The following is a 13,067-nucleotide window of genomic DNA, read 5'->3' as shown; positions in this document are numbered from 1 at the left end:
GGTTTGCGCGTGGTGCCACCAGAAAGGCCGTTCCCGTTGGATACCTGGCAGCGCAGCTCTGCAGCCTCCTTCACAGCTCCGCTCCCGGCTGAGGCTGGCGGCTGTGCCGCTTCTGTCACTGCCACCACACCAGCACGGTGCGAACACAACCTTCCCTCTCCTCGCGGAAAGCTGACGGCAAAAGCTGCGCTGTACCAAGCGTGGGCCTGCACAGCTGCACGCGTTGGAACGCCACATTCTGGAGGCAACAGCCTAAGCGGAGATCTGCCGGAACAGAGGTTTGCCCACTGGCTCGTGCAGAGACCGCGCGCTTGCTGAGCGCAGCGCTTACGGGAACACCTCCCTTCCGCTCTACAGCTGCCACCAGAACAGCCACCGGGGCTTCTTTCCCCCACAGCAGAAAATGCTGATGAGGCAGGGCAGAGCACAACGTCCCCACACAAAAGGGCTTCGGGTTCCGAAGGGACACTACAGCTTCCGAGAAACCGATCCCAAAGCGGCCGTGGGCACAGAGGGAACGTCTCCAAGCCGAGAGCAGAACGAACCACCTCTTGCTCACACTGGTCACCGGGAAGTTGGCGCGGTCACTCAGCCTCGGTGACGATCGGCTGGGTGACGCCTCACACGAACAGGGAACCAGGACGGCTGTCTCCCCAGCACACCGTCCCGCGGGGCAGCACCCGAGCACAGCTGAACCTTTCCCACAGAGAAGCATAAAACAGTGGTTAATTCAAGAAGGTTAATTCAATTCGGAAGGGCGAGGAAATAACTGCCGACGCGGAGGAGCTGGTCGCTGTCCCGCCTGCCTCAGGAACACACGATTTTCACCGCCGGCTCTACTCACCTTGACGGCCAGCCTGACGGCGGTGAAGGCTGTGCCCAGTGCTGTAAGCACGCACGTATGACAGCCTGATCAGGCAGGTCTGAACATTCACAGCTCGTTCTCCTTCACAAACCCAACGACTCGGACAGACAGCCAGCCTCTTACCCAAAACCCCGCCCAGGCGCGGACAGTCACCGCAGCGCCGCGAGAGCGCGGAACGCGGGGACTGCTCTGGGGACAGTTTACATCTCAAACATCACAGTGCTTTGCATCTTTCAGATCTGTCTCCAGCTTCCCCTGGAAGAGGAACCCAGAGGGCAGTTTCGTAGCTGTAGGAAGCCAGCTAACCAAAACAATTTGATTTTGCTGTTTCTTTACAAACACGAGCACTGGAAACAGCAACACTGAAAAACCTGAGTCAAAACACAAACACAGGAAGCTAAGAAAAAGCTGAGCAGCCAGAGACAAAAACATTTGAACTTTTATTACATTTCATTTACAAATAATGCAAAGGTACAAAGACAAAAGCCTTCACACAAAAAGAAAAGATTGAAAAGAATGTACATTTAGTTGAGCTGCTTTTTCACATCATTTCTCAGATTGCAAACACTTAAAGCCAACTTCAGTTTCCCACTTTACCCATAGAAAACCACAATAAATAAACTTGCATGTCGCAGGGACAACTCTTCCAGAGTTCCTGTGCCACCAACGCTGTAGCTGAGTACAGGATTGCATATATCAGTGAAATAATCCACAAATCATTTTGATAGAAAAAGTTTAGCTTGTACGGAACAGTATACGAAACTGTCCCTGAAATGCATAAGTTGACACTCTTCCCCAAGCTCGATGAACGACATGAAGTTGTTTTTAGCTGCCAGTCTGTGAGAAGCTGCCACAAGCAGCTGTATTTAATTTTATTAAAATCAAACTTTCCCTTCATGAGCACTAACACATTTAACTCCCACTTCGCCTACAAGGAATCCTTCCGCAGATGGGGGCTCCGTTAAGGTAAGAAGAAAAAGTATCCAAAAGCTCTAATTCCTCCCCAAAATCAAACCTCGGCGTCTACTCTTCTTAGTTAACAGCTGACTGGAATACAGTATTTCAGGCACAGCGCTGCGCGATCCGACCGGCGATCGCTGATGTGAACGCGCTACGTTTGTACACAGTTACCTTCCCGCTGCGCCGGCGCTCGTGCCGTGAACGCCCAGGGTCCAGCACCGGATGTTCTGTCTAAGCGAGCCCCACACCCCCCCCAAAAAACATTATCACAGAACCTCTCAAGTCATCAGCTCCTCTGCGAGGACAGAAGCTTTACCTACTTATCTTCTCTACATTCAGCATCTCAGAAATTCCAAAATGGAGACAAGCTCAATCTTTTCCTGGCAAACGGAGACATGTGACATGACACGCACGCAAGGATACTCGAGAACTGCCTGCTCGTCCTTCCTGACAAACAGCCAGAGCAGATTTGGTTGAATTTCAAAAATCGCCCTCGGGATGGTACGATTCACCCCAACTTCTACGAGCAGGTTTAGGCCTGCAGCGTTTCTGAAGGAAACACTGACAGCTCCACGACTGCAGCTGCACAAACCAGCTCTTAAATTGCGTTTCTGAGCGGAGACCTTTCATCCCTTCGTTTCCAGACCGCAGCGAATTGCTGCACCGCATCGCCCGCAGGACACGCGCAACGAACTTGACACCTCACCGCGCAGACACGGCGCTCCGAGAGCGGGTGGCTCCCGAGAGCAGCAGCTCGCACAGCGCTTTCCCAGGACGTCACCTTTAGCGATCCCAGCTCCGACTGCCTCCACATCCAAGCCCTGCCCCATTTCCCAGCTTCAGCTGAGACGCGGTACGGGTACAACCCTCCCCCCGCAGCCGAAGCCTCCCCAGGCGTCCCTTTGCCATTACTCCATTAGGACGATTGAAGCTTAACCGAAGGTCTCGCTAATCATTCAGCAAAATCTGCACCTGGTGGAGAACGGCGCCCCCGGGGCAGAGCACACCCTTCCCCGTAACGCTACCCTTTCCCAGTTCAAAGTCTCGACCGCAATGAAAAACTCAGCTGCCCAGCAGCACAGGGGCCCTTTGGCAGGTTTTAAGCTCTGTCTGCGTGGGGCTGTGACCACACTCAACGCAGAAAACCGTACCGGGTCGGAGCGTGGAGCCCGGCAAATGTAGCTCCAGCGTACGCGCTCTCACAGCGCGGGGCCACTGGAGGGCGGCTCAGAGAGCAGCGGCCTCCGGGCGACGCAACGCGGCTCAGTCCCCGCCATCGCCCAGGGCGGCACAAACAGCGGCTCTGGAGACGTTTAAAGACGTGAGCAGCTCTGCGCTCGCAGACCTCGCTGCCGGGGCCTGGGAGGGCTTCGTCCCCTGCAAACGACAAAAGCGAGATCTGAACGGACGCGGCGCAGGACCAGCGCCGCAGGAGCCTTCGCGGCCTCCGACTCCAAGACCTGCGTTTCTCCAGCAGAAGCACCAACTGGTTTAGCTCTGTCCCATTTTCACAGGCACTTTCAGCGAGGGCTGAGCGATGCCTCCTTTGTTCGTTAAGCACATTAATACAAGGCTCACATACAGCTCCCGTCCGAGGAACATCAACTTCCTGACAAGAGGGGGAGGGAGGTTTCGTGGCTGGTTCGGCAGCCTCTCGATTCCCGTGTGAGAATGGGGGAATTGACTTACGGGAGGACCAGGAGGTGAAATCTGAGTCAGCCGGAGCTGTTTAACGCTGCGGCCCCCGCAGCCCCCCAGGGTCTGACTGCATCGCGCAGGGGAGCCGGTACCGTGAGAGCAGCTGCCACCCCGCTCACCTCCCAGCAGGTCCAGCACCCACCAGTCCCAACACAGCAAGGCCCCCGTCACCGACTCACCCGCCACGCAACACGGAGAAAACCACTGTAAAACAAAACCTCGACCCAACACAGACTAAAACCCAGCACTTTTAAGACCGGTAAGAGCCGTGCTAACAGGAACACGCCCGCTCACGCGACGCCAGGGCTCGTCTGCGCAGTCTCCTGTGTGAACCCAGAGCGAGCTCATCACGTCCCCGCTCCAAAACAAACCGCGGTACCGCGGGCCCGTCCGCAGGGCCGATCCCGGCTCTCCAACGGACACGGACGGCAAGAAAGCACCATTCATCCCCAGCGTCGTGCAGCTCCACGCGCGGCTCCCGCAAACGCGAGGGTTTGTTTTTCTGCTGACAGGTTTATCACTCTTGCCCGAACACACCAGCAGCTGCCGGGGGAAATACGCTCTGCCAATTAAAAAAATCCAACCACACCCCAGCAGCATCTGGCAGCGGGTACAGGCTGGAGGCAGGCAGAACGAAGGAGTAAAATCCTCTAAACCGTCATCTCCGTCTCCATCCTACCATCGTGCTGAGAGAAAACGTCTGAAGTCTCCTCATTGTTTAGAGCGGCATCTCGCCTGTGTGACGGCGGTGACAGAAACACCGACGGCACGCAGAGCATTCGGCAAACGTGGCGAAGCCGCAGCCGCAGGCCCCCAGCAGCCGCTGCTGGCTCCAGAGCGGGCGATTCCCCGGCGATCGTCTCTGCTCCCCAGGCTGCAGTGCTGCCGCAGCAGCGGGCTCTGTGCACACGTCGCAGCGGGACAGCGGAACCCCGCAGGCTGCGACTCACCCATCCCTGCACGCCACGAGCCTGCGCGCGGTCTCGCTGCGCCGGCCGCCAGCAGCTCTGGTGCTGCCCTGCCCTGCTGCACGGCCACACCAGCGGAAACGGGGACGAGCAACCGGATAAACTCAGAGCGGCTGGATAAACTCAAAGCAACCAGCGACAGCTGAACCAATGCTGGCGACCTGCTGCCGAGGTCCACAGGCCGACTGTGACGGCAAACGGCTGAGACGCCAAGAACCGTGAGGCTTTTTCCCTTTGTCTTTCCCATCTCTCAGCAGAGATGTGTCTCTTGCCACCTGGGTTTTCTGCCCCAAATCATGTCGCCTTAAAGCTGAACCAATCACTAAGTTAGAACACACTCAACAGAACGCGCCCGAAAACACCGACACGGGATCGCTCTGATCCCCCACCGAGCAGAGGACGTGCATCAGAATTCAACGCGCAGCGTTCACTTCATTCTCCTGTAACTACTGAACAGCAAAAACTGAAGCAGAACGAACGAAGCTGAAACAAAAACGCAAGTCAGGCGCTTCCGCCTGCTACTTGGTCACACGACAGCAGCTACCACCTTAACGAAGCAACAGGTAAAGCTTGGCGCGAGGAGACAGCCGGGGTCAGAACGCACCTTAGCCTGAGAAAAGGGCGCAGGCACAGCTTCGCTCTTTTCTCTCCGGAGCCGTTGCCTGTGCCTTTCAGAACTCCCCAGCGCTCAGACAGACGCTCCGTATTCCAGAAGCGGAAAGCCTGCAAGAGATGAAGAGCAGCGGGATCTGCTAACGAAGCTGCCGCGCTGCGCGCGCTGGGCAAGGCTGGAGTCAGATCGTTCGGGTTTGGGTCGCGGGAGAAGAGGTTTTCACAGCGGAGCGAGTTTCCGTAACAGAGATCAGGAGCCGCGCAGCTGGGTCTGAAAGGGTCAGACCGGGCTCCTCACCCTCGCCACGCGATTTCCAGCGCCACGCTGTCCTGCGAGACTCGGATCCCTGCACAGCAGAGCGGCTTCTCGCTGCGGGGAGTTACGGCACCGCGCAGCTGCGCCTCCCCTCTGTCCGGACCCCCGCGCCACGATTGCTCCCCTTCACGCTCTCCCCAGCTGCCCCCCAGCAGCCACCAGCCCACTCCTGAAGAAAACAGTAAGCGTGTTTTACCCCGTTAGGCCTTTATTTTGATAAAATTGGTCACGCCCACAGAAGGCAATGTACACCACAGGTAAACCACCCCCCGCCCCCCAAATAATAAAATAAATAACACAAATGAAGAGAGTACGTAATGTAGTGTTTCGTTTCGCAGTATAGAAATTCTGCACAATGGTTCTGTTTAAAAAGGTAAAAATGATTTATAGTACACAGTCAGAATGTCGCCGTGGTGCCCGCATAGAAAACCGACATGCAATCCATGCGTACGCTGCGCTGCGCCGTATAAATAATACGCAACTAAATACAAAGAACAGGAACACTACAAAGGTTTGTTTGTTTGTTTTGCTTTTTTTGTTTTTTAAAAAGAACAGACACACGTAACAAACGCTACCTGCGCTTCCACATTGCCATCACAGTGACGGGCCTTCCGCCTCCCGAGGAATAAACGCTTTTTTCTCCTGCAAGCGCAGCGTACGGTGTGACCTGTGGGACGAGGAGGGGCCTTCCTCTGCCCTCTGGCACAGAGGGGGTTTCCATGCTTGTTAAGGGACGGATCTCAAGCCTTAATTATTGTTTCGACACAAATTCAAGCTTTGACAAACACGCGCAGCCAAGGCCTTGGTTTGGGCGGGAGTTTAAGCGACTCTGGCAATTACCGGGCGCTGCCGTCACGCCGGCTCAGAGGGCGGCTCCTTCTCTCGGCTGACGTCCGTCCATCAGCGTTCTGCCTTCACACAGGGTTCTCAGGCACGCTTTCATAAAAATTAAATTCGTAATAAAATGTACAAATAATTAACAACTTCTTAAATTAATTTGCAGCCTCTCTCTGGAAACCTTTTCCCCCCTTAAAAACAAAAAGGAAAGCCGCGGGCGGGTGCCTGCGCAGGGAAGGCTGTGCCGGGGAGGGCTGCTCGCCGCCGGCGCTGCCCGCGCTCCCCGTGCAGCGGGAAGGGGCTCCCCTCCCGGCCCGCGCCGCCAGCAGCAGCTCCGGGATTTTTTGGGAATCACAGTACTTCGTACTCTGAAGGTGTATCCCTGCTGTTTCCCCATCGCACCGGCAAACACAGCAGCCCAGCGCAGGAAGCGTACGGACGTCTGTAAATACGTACACGCGCGTGTTGGGGGCCGGGTTCGCGCAGCAGGGATGTTCAGACTGGAACCCTTTGAGACACCAGACACTTCCACCACCATTTAACTGAAAAGGTGATAAATAATACTATTTGTTTGGGTTTTTTTTTTTTTGCCAGGTGAGTGTTTTCCTTCCCGCTGCTCTCATCCGTGCCTGGATGGGAAGGGCCCGCGCTCCAAACAGCGCTCGCCCCTACGCACGCTTTGCAATGAAAACCCCACTACAAATTTTCAAATGAAGTCAGATTACTTGTTCCGAAAACGCCGGGGATCTGCTCCGCGTTTACCATTTGACACCTCAACAGACGGGTTTCGCTTCAAAATCAGCCTTACGCATACGCACATTGCAAACGCGTCGATTTTAAGGGGAGAGGGGGAGGAAAATCCCCCTCGAGCCGCTGCTCCCGCATGATGCTGGCAGGAAACCGGCCCTGCGGGAAGCAAAACGCAAGAGCTGCTGCAACACCCGCTGCGCGTCTCAAAGGGTCAGCACCTAAAGCAGCTTCTGCCTGCCCGGCACCGGGGCTTGCGAGGCGAAGCGAAGCGCAGCTCGTCACACACCCCCTCGCCCCCCCGCAGCGCCTCCTCTACCCCGCCCGCGAGGAACAGACCCGGTTCTCTCCTGGCTAGGTGGTCCCTAAGTGTGACCTTGATCCAGCCGCGCTAGTTTTAAATTAAGGCCGTTTTAAATGTCTGCTGACCAGCCGAACAAACAAATCTCTTGCATACACACGCAGTTTAAAGAAACGAGGTGGCATTCAGCAACAGCTCCCCGTGAAAGCCTCCGGGGAGGAATCTCATCTCCTACTCGGACGCTTCGCTCTGAAGTGACTCTGGTTTTCGAAAAACAGATCACAAGCGAGTTTACGTGCAGGAGAGTCAATGGAGCGCGAGCGATACAGACAGAAACCCCGCCGAGGAACCGCGCAACTGCGCGAAGCGTACGCGACTCGCCTGTACCTGCGGCTGCCAAAGCCAAGGACTCCGAGCCACCAGCGCCCAGACCGCTCCTGTTCTTTCAGGGTATCCTCCTGCTCCAAGCTACTTTTTTTTTTCCCCTCTCCTTAAACTGAAAAAGCACTAGCGATCGGAAAGCAGCAGACCTCGGGAGTTAGCGTGGACTGTTGGGCTCAAACCCTGACAAAGCACATTTTAACAGAGATGCAGGACAACCTTCCCATTGCGCAGGAAGGAACAAAAGAAAGACACACGCCAGCTAAAAGAGCGAAAGAAAAAACATTTTTAGTGCAAATGGTCAACTAATGGCACAAACGTGAGCAAACGCGCCCCGTCAGAGACCCCAGCAACGGCTCTGCCCAGCAGCGCTTGCTGCGCCTCAGCACGGCGTCCCGCCGAGTTCTGGAAGCACACAGAGACCCAGTTTCCTCAGCCCGGCTCCTCTGCAGGCCTTCGGTGCCGCTTGCCAAAAACAGCAAGGGAAAAAGAATCATCATCATAATAAAACCCTTTCTTGAGGGGAACAGGACAGGTAGAAGTGCTGAGGGGTTTTTTTTCACTCGACAGTCACGACAGCTGAGAAAAACTGGCCAGGTTTGTAGAGCAAAAGCAAACCCAGCTGACGCAGAGCGAGCTGGGAGCAGGCGGGGAGCTGCCATGGGGGGGTCAACAAAGCACAGCTCGTCCTGACGCGGCCGCGGCACCGGCTCTTCTACTGACCCAGGCTGGACAAGAACAGAGGCGGCCGTCCGGCCCCGCTGCGCGAACCGCCTTCCTCTGGCAGGCGCGCGCTCACCTCGCGGGGGCCGTCGGGCGCGGCGTCAGTTCTGATTCGTTAACGAGCCTCCACACACCGTTCACTTGTGACTCCCGCTGAAGAGAAGGGTCCTGAGCTTATCGCCGCCGGGACTGCGCAGATCACAGCGTAAGGCAGGCAGCGTCCCAGCAGTGCCCCGGCAGTTACCGTAAGCCTGCCGGGCTCTTGATAAAACTTGAAACGCGTTTGTCAGATTTGGTAAGACTGCCGAGCGCGGAGATCTGGGAACCACCCTAAACCCAGCTGTGACACTGCAGGGAACCCACCAGCTCGAGCTCAACGGGTGGTGCGAGGTTCGGGTTTTTCTCTTCACCTGCCGCTGCCAAGCGCCGCCCGCCAGCGCGTCACGCCGCAGCAGAGCGGTAACGAGGACTGACAAACCGGCCTGTTCCAGACTAACGGCACCCCGGCCTGCCGGAGGACACGGCGCCCGTCGCTGTGAGCCCGCTCGCGTCCCCAGGGCCAGAGACGGAATGTGGAAGTTCTGCCACCCTGTTTTGCCTAGAGAAAAGGAAAACATCTCGACGCGCCTTAGGTTTCCTTACTTCTGCTCAACATCTGTTTAAAATTCCAGTTAGTTAAAAATATCTATATATATAATATATATAATATATTTCTGGAGTAAAAACACAAAAAGATGTACTGTACAGGTATGACGTAGAGTGCTCCCGTTGGCTGTACGTAGTTCAGCTACTCTCCTAATACCCAAACACTTAAATAAAAAACAAAAAGATCATAAATAACGGTAACAGAATAAGTCATGAACAAGAATAAAAAATAAAAAAGAGCCATCATGGTTTGAGCCAGGCGTTGCTACAGAAATGCCCTTCCTGCTGCCCAGGAATCTCTCGCAAAGTGACACCAGAACCGCGCTCTGCACGCTAGCCTCCTGTACTCCCTCGGCTGCTGCAACACGTCCGCTCCTCCCTCCGCGCCCAGCGAGCAATGGATGCAGTACTCTGCGTGCTCAGAAACGCTCTCTATATATGTATACATATATTATAAATATACATATTACATATATGTTGTTTTTAAAAAAGCTCTGAGAATAGTGTTTACAGTTGCCTTTTTGAGCAGGCGGCTGCGGAAGGCCGCGGGGCCGCCGGGCCACTCTGCCGCCTTGCCAGGTACGCGCGTTTGCTCAGGGCACGAGAGGGGGCTGCGGGCGCAGGGCACGAGCCGAGGAACCAAACCTGCAAACAAAGACGGCATATCGCGAAGGGAAGGGGTGCTCTACCCTACGAAGCAGCTGTCACAAAGCAGAGCCCGAACCGCCGCAGCCCCCGGCCGCTCCCAGGGGGTGGGCACGCAGAGATTTGCCCTCGAATGGGCGGGGAGGGGAGAGGGGGGCGCGGTCGGCGCTTCCCCCTCACCATCTCCACCAGCAGCCAACACCTTGGTCCGTCAGAAAGGATCTCGTTGCCCGTGGCTCTGGACCCTCCTCGCCTGCCCCCAGACACCCCCTCTTCTAGTGCAAAGGATAAACCGACAACTTCACGCTGGAGCTTTGGTGGGGAAACGGGGCTCTGGAGAGGAAAAGGCTGACGGGAACTCCTTACTCATCGACGGCAACGAGCGGAGAAGGGGCGAAGGACGGCGCGACAGGGAGTAGGGGTCTGCAGCGCTGCAAGCTTAGAACGACAAGCTTTACTCATTGTACACGTTGTACAGGACAGAGCCGCTGCTCGCAGCAGCTCCTGCTCCGACACGACTGACCCATCGGGCTCTCCAGTTCGGCTGGGCTCCAGGAACAAGCGCCACTCCCACGCTCCTGGCGTCCGCGCTTCACAGCCGGTCCATCCTGAACGTGTCCTCTGTGGCGGGGTCGGTGAGGACCATGTCTGGGTCGTTCAGCATGTGCAGTCCATCCAAGGTTAAAGGGTCAATTTTGAGTTCATCCAGAGGGAACTGGGAATCCGTGTCGAAGCTGACGTCTCCCACTCCTGCCAAAGAGCTGGTCAGTTCTTTTGATAAGCTGGGAGGAGACTCTCCTGTCACTGCAGGGAAGAGGAAGAGAAAGGCGTCGGTAGGGCTTTGCAAATACAAACTCGCCAGGCAGACGAGCCACGAAACAGCTTGCAAAAGTTCCGGGATAATTTAATGAGCCAAGACTGAGGCTCAGACGAAAAACATCGACCCTGGGTGAATTACAGATCTGTGAGAACATCTCAAACCACCACACCGACCTCACCCAAAGCTAAATTAATACAGCTATCTCTGGGGGCACAAAGCGGTGTCACCCCAGTCTCTTCTCTGCCCCGCAGGAGCCACAGCCCTGATTCACGTTACCGTAATCAGCAAGATTCCTTGGCTGGAACGCGGACTGAACTCCCATTTTCTCAGTGGCCTGCGCAGGAATTGTTTCCAAACGCCCAACCGCGACCAGATTCGCTCCCATATGTGACACTACAAAATCCTTTGCTGGCAAGCTGGAACCGAGCCGCAGAGGAGGAAGCTCGGCGTTCACCGCTTCTCCCTCGCTGCGACGGAAAATCCAGCAAATTCAGAGGCAGGGAAGGGCTGTAAGAGCCAGTGCCGCCGCTGCGGCTCTACCTGTTCGCCGGGACTAAGTGGGAGCCGCCAGGCTCCCCGGCACGCGGGGAACACGCCAGAGCGGTAACACCAACGCTTACACAAGGTGAAACAAAGCCTTCTGAGGCAAAACCATCCCCTCCCTTCCCCGGCTCACTTCTAACGCTCCCCAGGAAGAGACGCGCCGCCGGCGGGACGGTTTCACCGGGACTGCTCACCGGTCAGGATGATGTTGGGGATGTTGCCGTGGCTGGCGTAGCTGAGCTGCTGCGAGTCCTGCAGGCTGCCGTGGCTGCCGGTCAGCCCCATCATGGCGGCCTGCGAGTAGTTGAGCGTGGAGCAGGGGCTGTACAGGCTGTTGGAACTGATGGCGCTCTCGATCATGTTGAACTGCTCCAGCTGAGGACCAAGGCACAACGGAACGATTACTTCTAACCGTCAGGAAACAGAGTCAAACAACTCACAAAGCTCAGGTGAGGAAGTAACGCTCAAAGAGCAGGCAAACAAATTCATCTGTAGGTTCCGTGGCTCAAAATGGGTCTATTTGCAGTTAGCCTTCCAAACAGCTTACTGCCAAATTCGGAGCGCAGGGGAGTGAGGAGAGGGTGGATGCAAAAATAAAATGGCTGCTTTTGATATTGTAAGAACAAAAGAAAAGGTAGCTTAAAACAAAGCCAAAAACCCCGTAAGTCAGGCCGCTAACTCGGTATCTGCCTGCCAAGCAGCGCCTCTCAGAAGCAATCTCTTTTTTTTCCTGCCGCCAGAGCGCATTTCACAGTTTAATTAATCAATGCGCTGGCTGGCCAAACTAACGAAGGCATGGCTCTGCTCGCCAGGTTTTGGTACCGTGCACGAGCTGTTGGCCAAACTCAGGACTCAATGTCGTTACCACCTACAAGTGAGTCCCTCTCAAGTGCAGCTACGGTCAGAGATGGTTTTTTAACATCTATTGTCATTAATTTTAATCCAATAAATTTGGCAGAAGACCTTTAACATCTGCTACAGTGGCTAAGAGGGAAAAAGGGGAAGGAAGAGTGAGGAGAAAAGAAAACAGAAGAAAACAAATCCCTGAGTATTGCAAACTCAGAATAACAGAAGTAAAACTATATGCCAAAATGTGATCTCACAGCAAATAATCAGAAGTTGATCTATATTTATTTTAAGCTGAAAGTGGCCGAAATATAGCTGAAAATCCGAGATGAATTTGCTCACCTGATGGGATAGGGCATTAGCCTGCCTAGCTGTCATCTGCTGATCATAATAGGAGTCACCAAATACACTCCCCAGAATGGAAGAATGCTGAAAACAAAACAGAGTCTTTATGGTGCAAAAATCCCACAAACAGACGTGCCCACGGTGTCTGAGTGCCCTGAGCCTTCCAACCGGCTCTTCTCTGGGTCATTAGCAGTGCCCTTCATCGTTAACAGCACTAACCAGCAGCACATTCATGGAACAGTCAGTTTTTCCCTCCAGGACACAAACCCTTCCGCGTCACGCTGCCTTTCGGCAAGCACGGAAACACAGGCAGGGAAACCAAACCGGCCTCCTCACGGGGGACACACAACACACAACCGCTGGTCTGTGGACACTGACAGGTGCGCTAGCGAACACGAGAACGGAAACTCCGCAGCTTTGGCCGTTGCGCGACCTCTGGTTTTTCATGGTGAAAGACAAACCCCACACAGAAGTGAACTGCACATGAAAACGAAATGCGATGCGAAGCCCATCTCCAGCACGCCGGCAGTGACCAGCCCACGGCCCCCGCCGCTCGTGTTCAGGGACAGCCAGGCTCCCCGAGACAACAGCCCAACACAGAACCGAGGGGTTAAAGTCGTTTCACTTCAGCTGCAGATCAGGAACGCTAACGAGGAAGCCCAGGGAAGTATGTTACCAGCAGTCTGAAGGCAAGAATCTGAGGAGGAACTCCTCAGCCGTGCTCGTGTTGCCGGCCCTCCAGCACGACAAGCATTAGCCATCATTCTCCACCATTCACTGATTTTTCTAAAGGTGCCCAGGAATTGCAGGTCACT

The 13,067-nt window shown here is 55.2% G+C and overlaps 1 protein-coding gene across 4 annotated transcripts in view; it reads right to left on the bottom strand.

Annotated features, from left to right (window-relative positions):
- Positions 1-10,130: 10,130 nt before the first annotated feature.
- Positions 10,131-13,067, bottom strand: part of CRTC1 (CREB regulated transcription coactivator 1) — a 41,687-nt gene continuing 38,750 nt past the window's right edge. For 2 of the 4 annotated variants that reach the window (XM_086767087.1, XM_086767089.1), the window contains 3 exons: positions 12,250-12,336; positions 11,256-11,436; positions 10,131-10,502 (listed from right to left, as the gene is read on the bottom strand). In XM_086767087.1, the coding sequence (XP_086623213.1) occupies positions 10,291-10,502; positions 11,256-11,436; positions 12,250-12,336 (480 nt within the window). In that variant the 3' untranslated portion in view covers positions 10,131-10,290. The remainder of the gene's footprint in view (positions 10,503-11,255; positions 11,437-12,249; positions 12,337-13,067) is intronic. The other 2 variants (XM_086767088.1, XM_086767090.1) reach the window with 1 other exon arrangement.

This window comes from Chlamydotis macqueenii, chromosome 26 (assembly GCF_036417535.1).
Source record: "Chlamydotis macqueenii isolate bChlMac1 chromosome 26, bChlMac1.mat, whole genome shotgun sequence".
NCBI lineage: Eukaryota > Metazoa > Chordata > Aves > Otidiformes > Otididae > Chlamydotis > Chlamydotis macqueenii.
Note: the sequence above shows the minus strand (reverse complement) of the source record. Positions and strands in the feature narration are given on the sequence as shown.